At 43.5% G+C, this 22,516-nt stretch overlaps 2 protein-coding genes across 3 annotated transcripts in view; one reads left to right on the top strand and one right to left on the bottom strand.

The window, feature by feature from the left end:
* rev3l (REV3 like, DNA directed polymerase zeta catalytic subunit) overlaps positions 1 to 12,594 on the top strand; it is a 63,578-nt gene extending 50,984 nt beyond the window's left edge. For both annotated transcript variants that reach the window (XM_069514649.1, XM_069514651.1), the window contains exons 20-32: positions 808 to 926; positions 1,759 to 1,877; positions 2,171 to 2,312; positions 2,716 to 2,960; positions 4,123 to 4,231; positions 5,642 to 5,848; positions 6,158 to 6,267; positions 7,111 to 7,225; positions 7,400 to 7,537; positions 7,833 to 8,023; positions 8,615 to 8,861; positions 9,620 to 9,835; positions 11,494 to 12,594. In XM_069514649.1, the coding sequence (XP_069370750.1) occupies positions 808 to 926; positions 1,759 to 1,877; positions 2,171 to 2,312; positions 2,716 to 2,960; positions 4,123 to 4,231; positions 5,642 to 5,848; positions 6,158 to 6,267; positions 7,111 to 7,225; positions 7,400 to 7,537; positions 7,833 to 8,023; positions 8,615 to 8,861; positions 9,620 to 9,835; positions 11,494 to 11,634 (2,099 nt within the window). In that variant the 3' untranslated portion in view covers positions 11,635 to 12,594. The remainder of the gene's footprint in view (positions 1 to 807; positions 927 to 1,758; positions 1,878 to 2,170; positions 2,313 to 2,715; positions 2,961 to 4,122; positions 4,232 to 5,641; positions 5,849 to 6,157; positions 6,268 to 7,110; positions 7,226 to 7,399; positions 7,538 to 7,832; positions 8,024 to 8,614; positions 8,862 to 9,619; positions 9,836 to 11,493) is intronic.
* Positions 12,595 to 12,601: 7 nt separating this feature from the next.
* Positions 12,602 to 19,410, bottom strand: mfsd4b (major facilitator superfamily domain containing 4B). The gene is made up of 4 exons (XM_069514652.1): positions 18,796 to 19,410; positions 16,245 to 16,413; positions 15,095 to 15,211; positions 12,602 to 14,346 (listed from the first exon to the last, which is right to left on the bottom strand). The coding sequence occupies exons 1-4, from the start codon at positions 19,075 to 19,077 to the stop codon at positions 13,064 to 13,066; spliced, it is 1,851 nt and encodes a 616-aa protein (XP_069370753.1). The 5' UTR covers positions 19,078 to 19,410; the 3' UTR covers positions 12,602 to 13,063.
* Between the last annotated feature and the right edge of the window lie 3,106 nt (positions 19,411 to 22,516).

The following is a 22,516-nucleotide window of genomic DNA, read 5'->3' as shown; positions in this document are numbered from 1 at the left end:
TTTTGCTTTTAATTTTTGCGTCTGTCGTGTGTTAGAAACATCGTCAACATATCCACTCACTCAACTTAAGTGTTTAGGTTGTGTATACATATGGTATACGTGTTTCACGGAAATGGTAAAATTGTTCGTTAATAACTAATTGATTTAATACAAGCAGCATTTTGGTTTGTCACTGTTGAAAGCTGATTAATAATTGGTAGAGAACACAATGAAGTACGGCTTCTTAAGTAGACACGTCCATGTTAAAGGACCAGGTCACTACAGTACCTATTTACCTGTGTATATCTGACAAACTCTGACTGCGTTAGTGTCTGAGTCGGTGCACATACACATGTAGGTAGTGTAATACCAAATGTCTGGCCCTGTTTTTTTTTGTGTTAATTATGTAGGATGATATTTGTTTTCTTGGGGATTTATTCTGCAGATCGGTTTTGTGAGAATTTATATAACTACAAACATACGTATGTCCTGTGAGACGACACACTAATTAACACGGTGCACTTTATGTGTACTTGATGTGAGTGATGATTTAGATACGTGAAGTCATATCATCTAACAGTGAGTTGTGGAAAATGTCTGTTGTCCTATTGTTGGAGCAGACATTAAAGTCTCACTGAAGAAGGTGTCCCTGTGCTCTTGTTTTACCCACAGCCAGAGAGTAACGCTAAATGTTACAATATTTGTGCACAAGAGCACAATCTGTTGGTACAGTTTTGTTTTGTTGTGTGTGTGTGTAGCAGCTGAATGGAGAGCCTCTGGCAGCTCTTCTGTAATCAGCTGTCTGTCTGGCTCTGTGCGTGTCCTCAGGTGACTCCGTAGAGAACCGCTTCACTGCAGACAGGGACGGGTACGGAGCCGACACCATGACTGAGATCAACATCATCGGACGCATCACCCTCAACCTGTGGAGGGTGATGAAGACTGAGGCAGGTGTCCTGGCATGACCTCCACCCCGCTCACACACACTGTTGTCAGCCAGCAGCATGACTCATGACCTACTTTCTCTCATTCCTTCTTCCAGGCAGGATTTTCACCGCTGTGTTTTTTTTTGCTGCAGTGGATTGTCTTGAGTTTGCATTCTCTTCTTCTGCCTGCACAGTGCAACATTGTCTGTTGTTTTCAGCTCTGAGCTCAGTGGGATTTTGTTTATTGTGGCCATAAGTAGAGAAATGATTGTGTTGAAATTAAGAGGCTTTTGATGTCAAAAATGTTTGGCCCTTGATTCCAGCAGTCATTTCGATTTTTGAATTTTCATAAAATGGTGATTTAAAACTGTGGTTTCAAAGGGGTTGTGAGATTAATAAAAGGATAAAGATGAAATGCATGTGTATTCCCATTACACAACACAACATTATCTTTTTTGATTGTCTTTTCTGGTTTCTTGTTAAATACTTGATTCTTTAATGTCCTCAGAATTTAAAATCCTCTGTAAATCATCTTCACACAGATACTTCAACCTTTGATTAGTGGTTGTAAAGACAGTAGATGTTTCATTTTAACAGCTTACCAAACAAAAATGTGAGGAACCACAGTCATAAAAGATTCAGATGTCATTTTTAACTTTACTTCATGTCAGACAGTGCCACATATTATTTTCCACTTGTTTCTGCCCAGTATTTTATCAATTTGGTTACATTTAAATTCTTATCACCGCTTGAGAGTGTCTGATCAACATATGAGTCTTACTGGACTTGATAAAGTCCTGTAAAAGTGGTGCTGCCTTAAAGATATGCTCTTATTTCATATTTTCTCTTCCAGGTGACGTTGAACAACTACAGTTTTGAGAATGTGGCTTTCCATGTGCTCCACCAACGCTTCCCCCTGTTCAGCCCCCGCACACTGTCTGACTGGTTTGATCACAACACTGACTTATACAGGTTTGTGCCTCACTTCATCATAAATATGAAGCATCACATTGTTCATTCATTTTTTCTATTCTTAGTTGAAAAAGCAAGATTAGCGGCTATGGCATAACTTAAAAAAAAATGTTCACCCCTAAACATGACAATGAAACATGAACACAAACAAGTTAACTAAACCACATGTAGATAAACTAAGTTGTGAGTGTCTGTCACCCTGTCCAGGCCTCATGTACTGACTGTAACTTTGTACAGCTATAGTCTGTGAGAACACTGTCACAGTGAATCTGCTGATGTGTATCTCATTATAGGTGGAAGATGGTCGACCACTACGTGAGCAGAGTGCGTGGCACCATGCAGCTTCTGCAGCAGCATGACATCATCGGCAGAACCAGCGAACTGGCCAGGCTGTTCGGGATTCAGTTTTTCCATGTTCTCACCCGAGGATCCCAGGTACTAACACACACACACACACACACTCTGCAGACAGGAGAGAAGTTCTTCCTGCAGATAATGACACAACGCGCAGCATTTTATCTTCACCGTTGCAGAAGAAGTAATGCCCCCTTTTTCCTTGAAAATATAAATGAGTACAGTCGTTCATTAATCGTAATCGAGGTAAAAGTTTGAAATAATTGTGATATTGATTTTAAGTCATATCGCCCAGCCCCATCTTCTGGTTAGTAGACGACTACACAACCACCCCAAAACAATTTATGTGATACCTTTGTGATGTCAGTTTTTTTCATCAGATTTTACCCACATTTTGCCCCACAGGGTTCAAATACGTCTGTGCTCACTGCCAACAGTGTGAGTGTCCTCTACTTATGGGTGGGTTCTCTTCTCGTCCTTACAGTACCGCGTTGAGTCCATGATGCTACGTGTGGCCAAGCCTCTGAACTACATCCCCGTCACACCCAGCGTCCAGCAGCGAGCCCAGCAAAGGGCGCCTCAGTGCATCCCACTGGTGATGGAGCCTGAGTCACGCTTCTACAGTAACTCGGTGGTTGTACTGGACTTCCAGTCACTTTACCCCTCCATCGTCATCGCGTACAACTACTGCTACTCCACCTGCCTCGGTCACATCGACAGTCTGGGAACGTAAGGTCCACACACCTACAGCACACTGCCTTACTTCTCTCATTATTTAAATGCAGATGTGCTGAGAGCTTTGTGGGTTTTCACTGCAAGGGAAAAAATATTTTTCATCCAGGATTATTGTAGTTGCATAGCAACAGCAGGAGCCATGAGCCTCTAACATGCATATTTCTATTACTCCAACATACAAAAAAGATCCGACATACACTGGCTCCATGCCTTTCATTCTCAGCAGAGCAGAAAGTGACAAATTAGTTCAGGGGACAGATGGAAATTTAAGCTCCTCGGTTTTTAAATAAACATTTTACAAAATTACTTATTTTTTCAATCGTATCTGCAACTTGCTACCTTTGTTGTTAATTGTATCGACATTAATATGAATATGTAAAACAGCTCTGGACCTGACTCTACACACTAAGTGTGAGGCTAGGGTTGCTCAGTAACATGGAGAATGACTCAGCATCACAGGGCATCTGTGCTAGAGGGCTCTTTTCAGTTGGAGGTCTTTTCCCTTCCAGAATCCCCTCAAGCTGACATCAGTGCATTAGAGGACCATGGGGGTCCCAAGCCGTCTGCTCCAGCCCCAGTTATGTCTAAAGTCAGAGCTCTCAGATCCGAAGTTGGCATCTCGCGAAAAATGCTGATTGCATCTGTAGTGAGCAGTGTGTTACTATGGAGGGAGTCTTAAGCTATCTGCACCATAACAGGATCGAAAGAGGAAGAATAAACTCCTGTGATTTAACAGTCAAAAGCACTTTCCAAACCTAAACTGAAAAAAAAAATTGTTATTGAGTGTTACCCAGTAGCATTAAAAACCTTTAAATAGGAGTCTGATCAGTGTATATTTGAAACTGAGCGCAGTTTCACAGACACACATTTCTAATAACATGGCATAAACAGTCTTTTTTATAGTTACATTTTCGGATATAAATTTTCCTAATTTCTGCAATTTCCTCGCTAGTTCAGGATGAGTTAAATAGTAGATGTTTTTTTAACCATCTATTTGAACCATGTAATGCAGATTTCTTTTATAATTTTGAAAGGAAATGTCCACATCAAACCAGAAGTTAACAGTACCTCTATAAATGTAATTTCATCTTGAATATTTTTCAGCATTCAAATAAATGTTCTTCACGATATTCATGCACTTATGTCTCTTTCTCAGGCCTGATGAGTTTAAGTTTGGCTGCAGCTCTCTGCGAGTTCCTCCCGAGCTTCTCTACCAGCTCCGCAACGACACTACTGTGTCACCCAATGGCATCGCCTTCGTCAAGGTACAGCCCCTCCTGACCTCTCCTCTGATGAGCTTGTTGTCCTGGAAAACCACTTGGCCCCATTATGAATCATGTCTCTGAGTCCTCCAGCGATGCAGATTTATTATGCTTCATTAGCTGCTGTGAATGCTGAGCACGTCAACACAAAGCCCACTTCATGCTCTGCATCCCTCCATTCAAGCTTCTCTTTGATTCGCTTATTGCTCCACACTCCCTGGCTCCTGTCCCACAGTCTCATTACATAACACACACACGCAAACATACCACTGCACAGTGAACCAGTATTTACTGAGGTTATAATAAGACACAGAATGAATCCAGATTCAGTTAGATTTTTCCCTACAGCTGGATTTTGGCAGAATCCAGTCAGATGAGCTAAACCAGGCTAACCTTGTTTTGCTTTCTTTCTGATGTGTTTGCTAGATGCATCCTTATTTGCTCGTGCAGAGCCAAAATATTACGTTGCACAACATCAACATGGAATGCAAATGTCAAACAGCAGTGCAGTTAGCAAAGACTGCTAATCAAAAGATTGGGTGCTGATAATCAAGGGGTCAGGTGCATACACCTCTAACGCAAACACCCTGAAAGTGGAGAGAGAAGACACGGGGACCAGGTACCATTGTGTAGCTGTGTTTTAGCACCTTCACACTGGTTGTTATAATGATAAATAAAGATTGTTAATTAATACAATTAAAAAAGAAATACATCAGATCCTATTCTGATGTATTTTTACAGTTCTCTTAAAGGTACCGTGTGTAGAATTTTGTGATATCTAGTGTTGAAATTGCATGTTGCAGTGGAACACCCCTCACCCTCTCCTTCCAAACATGAAAAAGAAACTGTGGTAGCCTTTAATTGTCATAAAACCTGAAAAGGTGTTTAGTGTGTCCAATCTGGGCTACTGTAAAAAAACATGGCGGCCTCCGTAGAGAGGGTCCCCTCGATGTGAATATAAAGTATTTGAATATAAAGGGCCTTTTCTGGGGTAAAGGAAACTACAATTCATTTAATTTAGATGAAATGAACTAGTGAAAACATCATGAGGATTATTCTACATAAAATTTCTGCCAATAGATCCCTTTCACTTCATCTTACACACTGGACCTTTAACACGTGTAATGATGACAGTGGGCATCATCACATCATTGGTTCAGGTTTTCCCTGTTAATAAAAGGCATAAGGTTGTGAAGACTTTGTAATGGTCAGTCACAGCAATTGTAAGAATAATGTCAGAACTGTATTTTTTAAACAGTTTTGTCGTCAATCGATTGACCAGACAGATCATGACCCTTGATAAATACATCTATATGATCTGTCAGGGGACACAAATCAGATTGGGAGCCTGTTCCATTTTATTTTTATATGCCACACTGCACATATTCTCATGTTTTCACTCTTCATGTTTAGTCCTCAGTGCGTAAAGGAGTCCTGCCCAGCATGCTGGAGGAAATCCTCAACACGAGGATCATGGTGAAGCAGTCAATGAAAGGCTGCAAGCAGGATAAAGCCCTCATGAAGCTGCTTGATGCCCGACAGCTCGGACTCAAGCTCATTGCCAACGTCACCTTCGGCTACGCTGCGGCCAACTACTCTGGCCGCATGCCCAGTGTGGAGGTAAGCAACGGTTGCTCCGTGAGAGTGAGGGGGAAGGAGAGAAGGATGAACTTGTTTATTCATAATATTTAAGTGATGCTAAAGTCTAACAAAGCTTGCATTAAAAAGAAGAAACAAGGAAGAGAGCAACAGATTTGTTTTGGTTTCGTTTTCAAATTTCAGCTTCACTATGCTCAAAGCCCTTTCTGCTTCTAGTGTGAAGAAGCAGAGAAAAATAATCAGGGCCATAGTTGAACCACTGCGCCAGTGTTTCCCAAATCTTTTCCCATAATATTTATTCATCTGGTTCTTGTCATCTGTTGTTTCCAGGTTGGAGACAGCATCGTTCACAAAGCCAGAGAAACCCTGGAGAGAGCCATCAAACTGGTCAACGACACAAAGAAATGGGGAGCGCGTGTTGTATATGGTGACACAGACAGGTAAGCACTCCACTGTCTCTTACCTTGTGATAACACAGTGAACAGTTCTGTCACTATTTTCACTGATTGCACCTGAGCTCTGTTTTCTTGCAGCTCCAACATTTTCAACTATCAGACAGTGTTTGCTGTCATTAACCTCTTGATTGTTTTGACCAAATAGTTCAATGGTCCAAGTTAACTCTCTGTATCACAATGGCTGCAGCTATCACATTCACAACGCTTTGATTTTTTAAATTCTTGCTGGGTTTGTTTTAAACAGCTTGAATTAACTTTTTGCTTCTTTTTGCACATCAGTAACGAAAACAGAAAAAGATCTGCGCCCACATTTATCAAGTGTCTCACAGAAATCCATCTACATGACACTCTTTATGTCAAACCTCTTGATATTTTCAGTTATGTCTTCACAGGATGTGTGAACAGCAATGAGGGCCCAACTAACAATTGTTATAGTTACACCTAAGGAAGGAAGGAAGGAAACTGATTTGAAGCCCAAGAACGCATGTGCTTCTCTAATGACTTCAGATGCACATGGCCATTGGATGGAGAGAACTCAGCCAGTTTTTTTTCAACTGAAAATGTCATATAATGAAATTCTTGCTGGTCCTGTACCGAGATTGTCATCAGCAGGAATCATATGCTGCACATACATTAGCTTGTTCCCGCAAACTATTTATAATGTGTAACATGGTACATTAAGACACAGGAAAGGAAGTCATACTAAGTTCTGATGACCTACTCATTAGTGGTAGGAAATGTCAGAACTTCCTCTGACAGATCAGCCACTCCTCTGATCACTCAGCTTTGTGGCAACTTGCTGTATTCATGGTGACATGTTCTTTGCAGCATGTTTGTTTTGCTGAAGGGAGCCACCAAAGAGCAGGCGTTTAAGATTGGCAACGAGATTGCTGAGGCAGTGACTGCAACCAATCCCAAACCTGTCAAGCTCAAGTTTGAAAAGGTACACACACACACACAAACACACACACACACACACACACACCACACCACATACCACACAAAGTGTCTGTGCACTTTGATTTGGAGTTGTCTGTGCGATTGTCTTTCTCCATCTGCACTCTTAAACATATGTAGAGGTACAATTAAATTCTGTGTGTGTGTCTGTCCGTCCCAGGTGTACCTCCCTTGTGTACTGCAGACAAAGAAGCGCTATGTGGGATACATGTACGAAAGCCTCGACCAAAAGGAACCCGTGTTTGACGCCAAAGGGATCGAGACAGTGCGCCGCGACGGCTGCCCCGCTGTTTCCAAGGTAACAAGCAAACCATTTCTCTGTGCTCTACACCAATCACAGCCATGCCAGCTTTCTTCCTGCTCTCGTTTACTCATGCTTGTCAATCAGGAAAAAGGCCCCGTGGTATTGTGTCTAGACTGAAATATACCAGTGGTAATGGCATTAAATCACAGTCACTGCTCATAATTCCATTTAAATATCAAATCAGTCCTATATCTCTGCTGTTGTTTGATGTCTGTCTACTGTCTTCATTCTCCCCTCTAATGTCTCATGTGTTGTGTCTCATGTGTTGATTGCTTCATGTCCCCCTCAGATACTGGAGCGCTCCATTAAGCTGCTGTTTGAGACGCGGGACATCAGCCAGGTGAAACAGTTTGTGCAGCGTCAGTGTGTGAAGGTCCTGGACGGTCGGGCCAGCATGCAGGACCTGACCTTCGCCAAGGAGTACAGAGGCAGTGGCTCGTACCGGCCCGGCTCTTGCGTCCCTGCACTGGAGCTCACCAGGTGTGTGTGTGTGATTGTCATTGTTATTGATCATATACAGGCAGACAACCTTCTCCCCACAACAACATAAAAAGAAAATAATGAATGAATAAAGTCCTGAGTTGTACTCTACGTGTGAATATATATGTGTGTGTGTGCATGTCCATATGCAGGAGAGTGAGGAAGAGCGTGCTGTCAACTACAGTTACAGTACTCAGTGTGAATCCAATTACTCCTTCCCCACAGTGCTCGTTGTCTAACTGCACTAGCCTGCGTGTACAGTACCTGAGTCTGTTGCTAGGCAACCCAGCCCTTAATGGATAGGGAAAAAAATCTGATTTCAGAGGCATGGGTGAGAGGGAAACACTCAGCCTCATTCATGAGCTCTAGCACAGACAGTACAGTGTTTGTACAGCAACACAAAGCAGCGGCCATGTTGATTTCTGATGTCGCTGCAATATTGTACAATATTAATTATTTGAGTGATTTACAGTCAGATGTGAGCTGCATAAGAGCACAGGTTAAAAACGGATTTAAAGCCCAGCGCTTATAAACAGGGTTTTCTTATGAGTTGCTCAGTTTTGTCAAGTCTTCTGTTTCGATTGATCTCAGACGTATGATGGTGTATGACCGTCGACTGGAGCCCCGCGTGGGCGAGCGGGTGCCCTACGTCGTCGTGTACGGGATGCCCGGCGTGCCCCTCATCCAGCTGGTGCGTCGGCCCATGGAGGTTCTGCAGGACCCGGGCCTCCGCCTCAACGCCACCTACTACATCACCAAGCAGATCCTGCCGCCGCTGGCCCGCATGTTCCAGCTAATCGGAGTGGACGTGTTCAGCTGGTACCAGGAGCTGCCCAGGGTGAGAGGACCAGCTCATTCCAGGGGAAGAGCAGCCACTGTGATTCTTGTGTTACAGTTACAACTTAGAGGCAGCACAGATGATAACCTACTTATATAACAACATGAAAACCTTTAAAACAAAAGAAGGAAGGAGAGGAATTATAATAAAAGATCTGACTCACAGTTGAATTCATTCTTGACGAAGCAAATAAATGGACTTGTCAGCTTCCTGAAGTGAGTAAAATCCCTGTCATAAGCATGTGTTTTTAGTGGAGAGAGAACAAAGGCTGAGGAGAAAATGTCTCTCCTGCTTCCTGCTGAGGATCGAATGAGTCTCATCAAACTGCAGCGCTGCTGCCTCAGTCTGTGGCAATACTGAAGTGAGCATCTGCTCTGATGGAGCACACACGCCACCTGCTGGTCAAGCTGATGCAGAGTTCATCAGAGCAATGAATGTGACCACAAGCCAAAACACAACTTGGCATCTTATGTTGCTGACGTTTGATTGGATTTATAAAAAGAGAAGACCCTACTTTTATAAATACCACAATCATCTGTAATTTGTGAACAGACACCTTTATTTCATACCATCATACTCCACATTATTGCTTGGATTCATTATTTGACAGTGTGGACACATACACTGTTGCGACTGTGAGCACAGAAATCCCTCAGAAAAAAAACAAACAGAGAAAACTAAGTAAAGCTTCAGTTATTGTAATGATATTCATTTTTTTGGTCTGCAGAGGTTAACGTGTGTCCTTCATCTCTCTCCAGATCCAGAAAGCCTCCTGCTCTGCAGCTGCCGGAGGAGAGGAAGCAGGGAGGAAGGGAACCATTTCTCAGTACTTCACCACGCTTCATTGCCCTGTGTGTGATGAGCTGACCCAGCTGGGCGTGTGCTCGCGGTGTCGTGCTGAACCCCAGAGAGTTGCTGTCACACTCTACCAGGACATCAGGCAGTGGGAGAGTCAGCAGGACCAGCTGCTGAAGGTGAGAGGCTGGGGCTGAGGGGACCGATCTTCCTGTTCAAGATCCACTGCTCAGTATGAAGATATAGAAATATTTAAGCTGTCAATGATAAAATAGTGAAATTACATTGAAATAATTAATCTACTTCTCCCGTATTGAAAAATAGAGAATAAATGAAAATGTCAATTTTGTGTATTTCAATAATTTGCCTGCTAAAAATGTTTAGGTTCATTGAAGGTTTTGACATCACACTTGTGCATGCTGCATACTAGACTGTGATTGTCTGCTAGGTTAAGCTGTTTTCAGACATACACTGAACTGAGCTGGGGTTTCTCCAGAGGACGTGTACTTACACACACATCTGCACAGTGAAGCACAAACATCCAAAAAAACAATAAACCAAAACGCACATATAAATGGTCTGTATTTATATAGCTCTTTTCGATATTTGATGACCACTCGAAGCACTTTACAGAACAGTTTTTGCTATTCACCCATTCACACAGTCCAAATATGTGTCACACTTTCTCAATGAGAAGGGACAATTTTGGGGTTCAGTCTTCAGTCATCTTGCCCAAGGACACTTGGGCATGCAGAAGCAGACCTTCTGGATCAAGGATGGCTGCTCTGACCCTTTGAGCCACAGCCCCCACTTTAAAACGAAGAGTAGCAAGTGTCCTTCAAGCCCTGCTCCTGACTAGACTTTATACTACAGGGTTCGATGTGAGTAGAAGTCAGTCAGACACAAAACCCTGCACCTCCACCCTCCCAGTCTCTGCTGCTCATGACCTCAGTCTCGACTGTAACGTAGAGATTGGAGATGAAGCGAAGGAAGTCTGTCATTAAAGTCTGTGTTTTACATGCAGCATTTCTGTCAGAACATGGTGGGCGGCAGAGGAGAGGATTTGAATTCCATCCTTTTCCAACATTTTAATTTTAAAAGACAGTTTGAAACAAAAACAAGCTCTGTTCACACAAAGGTTTCAGCTCTTAATCAGTCATAAACCCCATGCATGCTAACACACCCAAAAAGTATATCACGTAACCATTCATGCACACTGGTCATGAGCGTGCCAGTGTAAACTGAAAGCAGATTGTCTACTCTGCAGGGAGTTGCTTAGTTACAGAAAACAATAACAAAAACAATAGTGTTAAGAGGGATTTCTGTTCTTGGAGTGATCATAAGGTGGGACTGTAACCGACAGTTAAGTGTTTAGTGCATTAACCAGTTGCAGTCGAACCAACCAGGAAGCAAATCTGGGTAATTGCGTCATCGTTTCCAAATGTCTCATGTAGCAGCCCCAGAGTTTTCAAACTAAAGTGGGGCCAACAGCGTTTCCAGACTTTTCCATTTTAGGTGCTCAAAAACTCCAGGGTAGTGTGAATGGCAGGAGTAAACTCAGCAGCAGTGATGCGTTTTAAAACTAAGACGTAGTGGTGTGGATGTTGCCCCAGAGTGGGATACTCCCTTCTTGTCCAACAGTTCTTCATGCCTTGTGACAGGAAGTGTGTTTATGTATTTGTTGATACTTTGAGTCCTATGGATAAAACACCATCCAGATCTTGCAGACTCGTAGTTTCCCTCGTCTTTTCTACCATGTGAATATATAAAGTGTGAACTCCATCATAGCAATTGAAATCACTCTTCCCTCATCGAGTGTGTGTGTGTTTTTCTGCAGGTCTGCAGGAACTGCAACGGCTGTGCAGAGCGGCAGGTTCCCTGTGTGTCCCTGGACTGTCCTGTCCTTTACAAGCTAGCCCGGGTCAACAGACAGCTCTCCAAGGCCCCCTACCTCCGACAGCTGCTGGAGCAGTTCTGATTGGCTCCTGAACCCAGCGCTCCCTGCTGATTTGGTGCTAACTGTTCTCCCCCCACCACCCCATCTCAGTGTTTGATTGTCCATTCAGTTGTATATGTGGTGCTTTGATTAAACCCTGTTGGGGTTCCATCGTCTTGTAACTGTTATTTGTTATTCAACTGTCTGGTTTGAGCCTCCTGTGTGTGGGAGGGGCTCCCTCCCCCTCAGGCCTCTGTTTGTCTTCATGCTTGTTTGCTGCCATCTCCATTAGCTGCTGTTGGCTGAGTGGAGCTGATGTGTGGGGGTGACACAGCTGCAGACTACCTTTCATGGAACTACGTGCAGACGAGTCAAGAAAGACTTGTTGTCTCTTGATAGCGCAAGCAGCAGTTTGAAGTCTTCAGTTTTCAAGGAGCTCTTTACAAATCTCTAAGACAACATTCTGCATTTCTATATGACGACTGCAGGCATGTAAATACTTCCTGTACAGCTCCATCTATGACCCCACTGTTCACTAGCATCAGAGAAACTCCAGCTCTGGCCATGAATGCTCAAACTGTCTTTATGCATTCTCTTACAGGATACCATTTTTCATTCATTTCACTTTGATTGTACTAATCCATTTTGACAGATTTGACACGTCAAACTCTCTTCAGAGTGGAAACTGGATACTATTTCAGTTTTTTTTTTTAAATCTGGGACTGTTGCAATACTGTATTTTGATAATGTATGTCATGAAGAGTCTATTATTTCCCTGTGCATATGGTTTTGTGTACATTACCAATTTTCTGTGCAGAAAGAAAAGCTGTCATCAAACTCTGTAAAGACCTGATCTTCAATTCTACATACAGCCATACACAGGATCTGTCTATTTGTATAAATGTAAATAATGATTATGAAGGAGGTGTTTCTGTGTTTTTAATGGACATTGCTGTAGGTGGAGGTTTGAGATTGATATAATAAAAAGTCAATGTATCTGAACGTCCTCTTTCAATGATTTAGTTCTTTAAATAAAAACTTAATGAATCACAGCAACAACACATGATTTAAAGAACCACAAGCCACTTCACAGGACATGACAAAAACCAAAAATGCCTATTACATAAGTGCACACAACTTCATGTACACAACTATCACCATCACACATTCAATCTAGAATCCAGTTTTGAGACATCCATTTTTGGCAGCATGACGATGGAGAACAGGGCGAGCGGCCATGGCTCAACTCATTCACTCTGCTCATCTGTCCTTGAGCAAGGCACTGAATTTTTACTTCTGTTCCACAGCTGACCCTGACCTTTGACCTCACTGTGGAAGGAGTAGGTCAACACAAAATCCTTCGCAATAAAAAAAAATTGTGTCAGACTTCCGAACCTTCATCCAGCAGTTTTAAAACGTGAAGCTGCCTGTGTTCTGTGAATGATCTGAAGTATATTGAAATCTTTCCAGTTCAGTCTCTCTTCTCTCTGTCTGAGAGCAGCAGCTTCCGTCTGGGGGAGTCTCCTACCAGAGAGATGGAGTCTGAGGAGGAGGCTCCCCCTGCGGACCGAGGCTCCATCACACCGCTGACATCGGGGGGAGACGAAGCCTTGCTGGGTGAACTCACGAGACTCGCTGTGTCGTCCATCTCAATCACCTCAAAGTCTGCATCGTTCCATTGATCCGCCTCGATGTCTGGCTCCTCCTCCTCCTCCTCCTCTTCATCATGGGCTCCTGAATCCAGCAGTGCCTGACGGAATTCACTGTCGTCGGCGTCGGGTCGACCCATGGCGCGGGGTTTCCTGCTCTGACCATTAGGGGCAGAGGCTAGCTTGTACATGACGGGGAAGAGGATGGAGGTGAAGGTGGCAGTGATGAGTGACAGGTACATCAGAAAGGGGTATTGGTAGAACTTTCCCAGGAAGCCTACAAGCGCAGGCAGCACCATCTCACCCAGTGCTGAGCCCACCACAAACACAGCCGCTGTGTTGCCCGTCACTGTGGTGTACTGCTCCATCCAGGTGATGCCACTGGGGAAGGTCGTGGACATGGAGGCTCCATAGAGACCAGTGCAAACCCACAGGACCACTTTCTCACTGCTGAAGAGGCAGAGAAGCAGGGAGGAGATGGTGGTGCCCACCAGGCTGAACAGGATCAGGGTCCCCGGGTACGCACAGGCCGCAAAGAAGATGGCAAACCCCCGACAGGCAGCGAACGTTGCCCAGAACAACGAGTTCAACCCGGCTGCCTGCGACTGTGGCATGTGTGCGTAGTCCTTGGCGAAATTGTAGATGAAGGAGCCGTATGCCACCTCAGCACCCACGTAGCCAAAGAAAAAAAAGAAGAGCAGGATAACAAGAGCAGTGTGGTGTTTGGCCACCAGGGGCTTTCCTGACGACGTGCGAGCTTTGTCATGGGACATGCTGCTGCGGGTGTAGAGGATGAAGAAGAGGAACGAGATGAGGCCGATATAAGAGCCGATCACAATGTAGGCCCACATGGATTTGAGGGTGCTGCTCCTGCTGTGGATGAAGCTGATGAACCTGTGAGCGTCAGAGACGGTGAGGTGTTCTGTGGCGGCAGGAGATGTTGAATTGGTGGGCGTGGGTCCCATGCTGCTATTTCCATCGGGCCCAAACAGCAACTTTGCAATGATTGGAGACACAAAGGCCCCAGCAGCAAAGCTGAAGTGCAGAGCCTGCATGTGAGGGCCTCCCTGCTCGCCCCAGGTCTTCAGTATGAGCACATTCCCACCTGACAGACAGACAGACAGACAGACAGAGCCACTGGTTACAGATCAGCCACCAGAGGCTGCTGTTTACTTTTGCTGTGCGACGTTCTTTGTTTAAGAAAAAACTGGGTGTGATGCACATTCTACACATGACATACCTATCAGAATGGAATGAAGAACTAAACACAAGGGGTTCGGCCTCACACACACACTTTGCCACAGTCAGTTCCACACTCTCCCTTTCTCAATTTTATTTGTATAGCGCCACATCATAATATACATTATCTCAAGGCACTTTACATAGAAGGTCCAGACCTTAAAATCGTATAAAATCTGTAATTGCAGTTCCAGAAACATAAAGGATATGAACGAAACACACACACAGGAAAAACATTAAGATACAACTGAGTGTCTGAATGTTCCTCGTGTGGTTTTGTACTGTGAACAAAGCTTGGTTATGGTTTTGCTGCGTTTCCATATCACAGCCCAGGTGGATGACATGAGCGTGTTGATATGATTCACCGGGCTTTCACTGCACAGCGTGATGTGTCTTACTTTCATATCACACACTTCAGTCTGACTCAGACTGTGGAGCAGGAATTTTTTTTTTTTTTTTTTTTTTTTTTACACCCTTCCCACACAGTGTGAAAAAACAGTAACCTTATACAATCACTTACACGACCTGAATTTACCCTGGGGTCAATAAAGTATCTATCCATCTCTCTCTCTCTCTATCTTTCTATCTATCTATCTATCTAAGTGTTGTCTTACCTGTGTCCAGAACACCCATAGACATCCCAATGCTGGACATGAGCAAAGTGAGGACCAAGGCCTGCGTACAGAACGGGATAGCACACATTCCAAAGGCTGTGACCAGCATCGATAAACCTGGAGAGACAGATCATCAGAAGAAGGTGAGAAGAAGTGTAATGGGCCCGACATCTATCAGCCTTGTGGAAGTGCAGACTAAAGACATGTGTCACAGTGACTACGTTTACATTTACTGCTTGGTGACTCTAGATAACCTGGATGTAAACAAGATGGAAAAGTCAAAAGGTAGTTGGAGCTTTTTTTAAATTAGAAAGAAAACATCCAAAATGGCAAACAGTACGCATAGAGCACTTTTTCAGATTGAGGTTTTAAAACTGGAATCACGTTGGACGTTGAGGCGTGGTGGACAGAATGATGCGAGTAACATTGGGCTATACTCTGCAACATGTAAACAGGAATGAACGGAATATTCTATTTGTCTCATTCTGAATAGAGTCAACTTCCATGGACACCAATATTCTGTCTGTTAGATCCCCAAGCATATTCATCACCATGATGGAAGACTGACAGCAAAGGATAATGCTGCTCACAGTGGGAACTGTTAGAGTCTTACTGTGTAAAGTAGCTTGTGATGACGTATGCTGTGATTTGGCTCTATACAAGTACAATTGAATTGAAATGAATCAATGCCTCATCCGACTGCAGCCTGAAAATCACGTGAGCTGCTTTCAGACATGCTCTGAACTCCTGCCGATCCTCTGGACTTTCTCCGCAGGGGCTGTATGAGTGAATGCAAATGTCCGAGCCTCCAGCGTTCTGCAGACTTTCTCTGCCTGACCCCCTAGTAACTACGGAGGAGTCGATGTGAGAACACAGCAAAAGGTGGAGGGGTCGATGACTCTTCTAGCACACGACAGACAATATTAAAAAAAGATGACAAATATCCCACGATGAAAAAGAGCAGCCACACGGCTCCAGCTAAGAAGTCAAGGTCCTCCTCCAACAGGCAGCTGTGTGCAGGCTTGCCTTCGAGAGTGGCTCTGGGTCTGCAGCTCAGAATAGCAACACCTCTTTCACCGGCATCCATTTGCAGCTACAGCCCAGTGTCTACGAAACCACGTACAATAAACACGTCTGAAGGAGGGCTCACCGAGCAGGAGGTGGGGGCTCATGCATTCGAAGAGAAGGCCCCCTAAGAGGGATCCTCCTATGTATCCCACAGAGCGACCCACGAAGATGTAGGACATGTTGCTGATGTTCTTCTTCACATTCACAGCCAGGTCTTCAAACGTGGGGCCAAGGACAGAGATACCCATCCCCTAGAAAAACAAGAAAATGGTTACAACAAGGTGAACTCCTCCAGGGGAGGTCATGTGACTGCTTCCTCACATTTGAAATCTCATGTATGTGAGAGGTTCGGTGATTCTACACGCAGCACTCGCTCCTGTTAATGAGCACATGTATGAACTACCATCGCTGTTTCAACTCATATGTGACAGCAGTAACCATGGAAACATGCACAATGAGAATCGACTTAACTGCCCCTTAGAAGACAAACTGAGTATTCATGTTGATCCTGGCATCTCTGTCCTTTCATGGATGAGTTCTGTGATCACTGTGGGTCTAAAGGACACTCCCGTACTTTCACTTTCCGTATGTTATACTGCTGACATGAGTATTCATGTGAATGTAAGTCAAGTAAATATCATGTACACACTCTTTGCCCTGTTGTGCTTAAAAAAAGTGCTTGTGTGTGGATTTCTGTTCTTTAACAACCACTGTGCTGCAGTGAACCTTCAGTGGGAGCAGCTGCCTGTGTTCAATAAAGAGGTGAACCAGGCCTGCGTGCACCACATGATCTCTCCTCTGCGACTGAAGAAATTTGAATAACGTGCTGCAGACACTTGGGTGTATGCAGACGAATTCCAGTAATCTGATAATAAGTAAATGGGCTGAAAAGCAACTATGTAAATCCTGTGTGTGGAGTACTACAGCTGATAACGTGACAGCTGGTCAGTACTGGCCCTGAGCTAATGAATATAGGTGTGTTTTATTACTATGCCTTTGATATGACATGAAACACGAGTCAGAACGCTGCTCGTAAAAGAGAAAGAGGCAGATCAAGAAGAACTTATCTGTGCTTATCTGAGTTCAAATCAAATCAAACTGTGTACTTTACAATTTACAATTACATTTGGCTTTACAGGCTGGTACTGGAAGACAGGTGTCATGACTCTGGACTTCGACTCTTAAATGAAGAGTATTTGTAGATTTCGTCATGAACTTATTCTCTTGCTGCCTCCTGATTAAGGAGAGTTTGAGTTTTTGATAAGAGATTCCTTGTTTATTTTGCCTTTTCCTGTGTTTATGTATGTGTTTGGATTTATTTCACCAGTTCCTCATGTGTCTCAGTGCGTCCCTTTGTCAGTTTGTTGTCGTCTTACACGGTCGTCTCACCTCCCTCATCCTTCTCCGGTGACTTTTCTAGCGTCCCCTGGTGTCTCCCGTGCTTTTGCTGTGAGCACTTTTTGAGTTTGATTGGATTTTTGGATTTTGTTTGTTCTCCGTAAAGAACATTGTCTGAATTAAACCTTTTTTTTTTTCTGCATTCTTGGGTCCTCCTGCTTGAACTGAATGTGACAGACAGGCATCTTAACACTGATACAATAATGGATTTAGAGGAGAAACCCTCAGGAAGGATGTGCCTCCTTCATTTTAAATACTTTGTTAAAGTAGACACAGACTGCTCTGGATAATCTAGAGACTGGGAGAGAGTTTGGAGAAATCATTGATGGTCAGAAAACCTACATCATAAAATAACAAACCTGGACTAATATATCAAACTTAATTGAAGACGATGAATATAGCTACTGCTCCAAACTGGACCTGTCCAGCAGTTTGTTTTTGGGAACAAATAAACATCTGTCTTGGTTCAGGAGACTCTCCAGAATGTTTGCTCTCCAGAATGTTTGCTCTTGAAGGTCGACTGTGGGCAGAATTTGAACCATACTCACAGACAGGAACTTTCAGTTCTACACTGCTGCTGAAGAGATGCTGGTGGGTCTGTGGCAGCCACCATGTGATTCTAAATGTGTCTCCTAATTTACTTCATTGTGTACTGACATTGTCCTGCAGGGATAATCGAACTTAGAGCCATGGGGAGGGTGAAGGTTGAGAAGTAAGCAAGCAGGGGCGGATCCATGGGCAATGGCCCCTGCTGAGATCTGACTGGCCCCTGTCCTGAAGTCTAAACTTATTATAAAATCATGGACATTTGTTGAGAAGTTCCATTTTCGAAGTTCTTTTAAACGACATATGTGTTTGAACAAGGAACAATTTTCCTTTCTGTTGAATGATGTGTGGCTTTGCTCGAAGATATCGAACTAAGAGTAAACAAGGAATGACGTGAATGTTCAGGTGAACCAGGAACAGGACGTGGATGTTGACATGTGGTGAATAACTGATCCCTCTGTGTATATTGTGGCTCCTTTTTAGAAAGATCCTCGATCAGAGTTATTTTACTGAAACCATGATTCCCCTCATCATTACAGACTAAATGTAATGAATGCATTAAGAGACATATACCTGTCTATTCATTCCCTCATGTGATCCTGAACATTATCAGAGGCATGTAGGATACTAGCTTGTTATTCTGAACCGGAAGTGTTGCAGATTTGAAAAAGCTTCACTCATGTATGTACCAGGCCCAGGAAGGACGCGGACAGAACCAGGGTGACCATCCAGCGGCCGCACGCTCCGGTCCCGCCCCTCCCTCCGCCGACCACCTGCACCCGGTCGTCGCATCCCGGGTTCGTCGCCCTCTTGGCCGCCTTCAGCGCGCTCTTCAGTCCCCGCCCGGACCCGCCGTCTTTCCTCTTGTCGAACAGGGTGTCCTCCTCCTGCTCGTTGTCCTCCTCCTCCTCCTCCTCCTCCTCCAGGCTGGCGAACCGAACGTGCTTCTTCTTCCCCGCGGATGAGGACATACCTGTCGGCGTGTTACTCCGCTGCTGCTGGAAACGTCGCGGCCGAGGTGAGGGACGTGTCTGCCGGCGTGGTTCCTCCCGTTAGAGGCTCTCCTGCAGTCGAAGCGTTGCAGAGTCGGTGATCATGTCTGTTGTCTGTGAGTCAGTGAACAGCAGCAGCGTCTTTATTTACAGTCTGTGGTCCTGAGCCTTCATCTGTCACAGACACTGTCAGTATGGCTGCCGGAGCCAGAGATCGTCTATTCACAGGGAGCTGCACTCGGTGCGGTGTAGTACCGGTGAAGAAGAGTGAGACAGAGCAGCGTGGACTCCTCTCTGGAGTTCAGAATCTATCCCAGAGTTCACCGCTCTCATTCTCTTATCTGTGGAGTCTCCTGACGTCACCGTGTCTCTGCACCAGCTGCTCATCGGTGATATAGAGGGTACAAGTACTGCAGAAGGTACAAGTACTGTAGAATGTACCAGTAATATAGAATGTACAAGTACTGCAGAAGGTACAAGTACTGTAGAATGTATAAGTACTGCAGAAGGTACAAGTACTATAGAATGTACAAGTACTGTAGAATGTCATATAGAATGTATCAGTAATATAGAATTCAATTCAATTCAATTTTATTTATATAGCGCCAATTCATAATTTACATTATCTCAAGGCACTTTACATTTAAAGGTCAAGACCTTAAAACAATATTAACATAGAGAAACCCAACAGTTCCCACAATGAGCAAGCACAGGCGACTGTGGAGAGGAAAAACTCCCTCATTAACAGGGAGAAACCTCTGGCAGAACCAGGCTCAATGTGGGCGGTCATCTGCCTCGACCGGTTGGGGTGAGGAAAGAAAAGTAAGGGGGGAGGAAAGGAGAGATGGGTGGAAAGCGGGGGAGAGAAGAGAGATGAGGTGGAGAGAGAGAGACCGGAAACAATTTGGCACCATCAAAATCAAGGCTAACCATAACAATAACAATGTATAGATCTACAACATGACTAGATATATTAATGAATTGCTGAGTTCTTGTAATAAATGCTAACAATGGTGATGGTGGTCGTTGTGGTCCTGTAGTCCCGGTGCCGGAGTTATCTGAAACGAGATAGAGAGAAGAGCCAGAGGGACTATGGGAGGACAAAGTGACACTTTGACATGATGACATGTTAAAACTAATAAATAAATAAATAAATGAGTGTGGGGGGGCAGAGAGACAGAGAGACAGAGGGAAGTGAAGAAGTGCTCAGTGCATGATGGGCGTTCCCCCAGCAGTCTAAACCTATAGCAGCACAACTAAGGGATGGTTCAGGACTCACCTGATCCAGCCCTAACTATAGGCTTTATCAAAAAGGAACGTTTTTAGTTTTACTTTAAATGCTGAGACAGTGTCTGCCTCCCGAACCCAGAGTGGGAGCTGGTTCCACAGGAGAGGAGCCTGATAGCTAAATGTTCTACCTCCTGCTCTACTCTTACAGACTCTTGGAACCACTAGAGAGCCTGTGTTTTGGGAACGAAGTGATCTACTTGGATAATAAGGTGTTATCAGCTCTTTGATATATGAGGGGGCGTGATTGTTGAGGGCTTTAAAAGTGAGGAGCAGGATCTTAAATTCTATTCTAAATTTTACCGGGAGCCAATGTAAGGAAGCTAAGACAGGAGTGATATGATCTCTCCTTCTAGTTCCTGTCAGCACTCGTGCTGCAGCATTTTGGACCAACTGGAGACTTTTAACAGTCTTCATGGAGCATCCTGCTAATAGAGAGTTACAGTAATCTAATCTAGAGGTTACAAACGCGTGGACTAGTTTTTCAGCATCCTGCTTAGACAGGATGTTTCTAATTTTGTTAATATTGCGCAGATGGAAGAAAGCTGTCCTAGACACTAGTTTAATATGGGCGTCAAATGACATGTCTTGGTCGAGAATGTATCAATAGTATAGAATTCATAAATATAGAATGTATTAATCGTAAAGAAAATGTAAATATAGAATGTACCAGTAATATTGAATGTATCAATAGTATAGAGCAGGGCTTTTCAAAGTGTGGAGCGCGCCTCCCCTAGGGGGCGCCAGAGTTCTTCAGGAGGGGCGCGATTGTGGTGATGTGAGGTGTTAAAAAAAGCACAGATGTTTGAAATGTGTAAAAATGTGTTCAACAACCATTTTTTAAGAATGAATGGAACAATAAGAATAGTAACTGCAAAAAATGGGGAGGCAGTTGTTTATTTGCTCTCCGAGGGGGGGGGGGGGGCTAACTCTCCCACACTTTGAAAACCCCTGGTATAGAGTATATAAATATAGAATGTATTAGTAATATAGAATGTATAAGTTATATATAATGTACCAGTAATATAGAATGTTCCAGTGGTATAGAATATATCAATGTAGAATGTATCAGTAATATAGAATGTTTCAATAGTATAGAATATATCAATATAGAATGTATCAGTAATATAGAATGTTCCAATAGTATAGAATGTATAAGTAATATAGAATGTATCAATAGTATATAATGAATCAGTAATATAGAATGTATCAGTAATATAGACTGTTTCAATAGTATAGAATATATCAATAAAGAATGTATCAGTAATATAGAATGTTCAATAGTATATAATGAATCAGTAATATAGAATGTATCAGTAATATAGACTGTTTCAATAGTATAGAATATATCAATATAGAATGTATCAGTAATATAGAATGTATCAGTAATATAGAATGTATCAGTAATATAGAATGTATCAATAGTATATAATGTAAATATATTATGAGTTGACTAATAATCTGAAAACACACAGCAGCTTCCTCTATGACTCATGTCATGTGACACTGTGTGTGACACAAACCCTTTGGTATCCTGAAGTTAGAGCAGAGGGAGACCTCTTGTTTTCGCTTCCTCTCTGATCCAGCTGACGCATTCAAAACCAAAACTAAAGGATCCAGGGCAAGCCGAGGAAATGGCGCCCTCTAGAGGGGGATACAAACACTACAACCTAAGTTCTTGACCTTCTGTGTAAAGTGCCTTGAGATAAAGTATATTATGATTTGGGTCTGCACACTCTAAACGTGGCTTTACATCGAATCATCTGTCAGATGAATCAAATGCGATGATGAGTAGAATGAAACATATCGAAGGTCGTCTTCTGTAGGGCTCTTTCAGATATTGATCATCACTACCTGGGTTGTCAAGCATATTGTGACTATTTTCTCTGAGTTTGTTCCATCAGACATAACTGCCTCACAAATTCCCTTAATTCATCATCTACTCACTTAATGACACGAATATGGGTCAGAGACCAGAACGCTGCAGTTCATTCATCATCGTCATTCTTTCAGCCTGTTTGCCTTGTAGGAACGCATCATGAACATTTCAGCTAGAGTTCTATGAACTGTTCAATAAATGAAGCTCAGTGAAGTTCATCCTGTACCAGCCACACGAGAACACATTACACAG

The sequence above is a fragment of the Paralichthys olivaceus genome, chromosome 19, assembly GCF_024713975.1.
Source record: "Paralichthys olivaceus isolate ysfri-2021 chromosome 19, ASM2471397v2, whole genome shotgun sequence".
Lineage (NCBI taxonomy): Eukaryota > Metazoa > Chordata > Actinopteri > Pleuronectiformes > Paralichthyidae > Paralichthys > Paralichthys olivaceus.
Note: the sequence above shows the minus strand (reverse complement) of the source record. Positions and strands in the feature narration are given on the sequence as shown.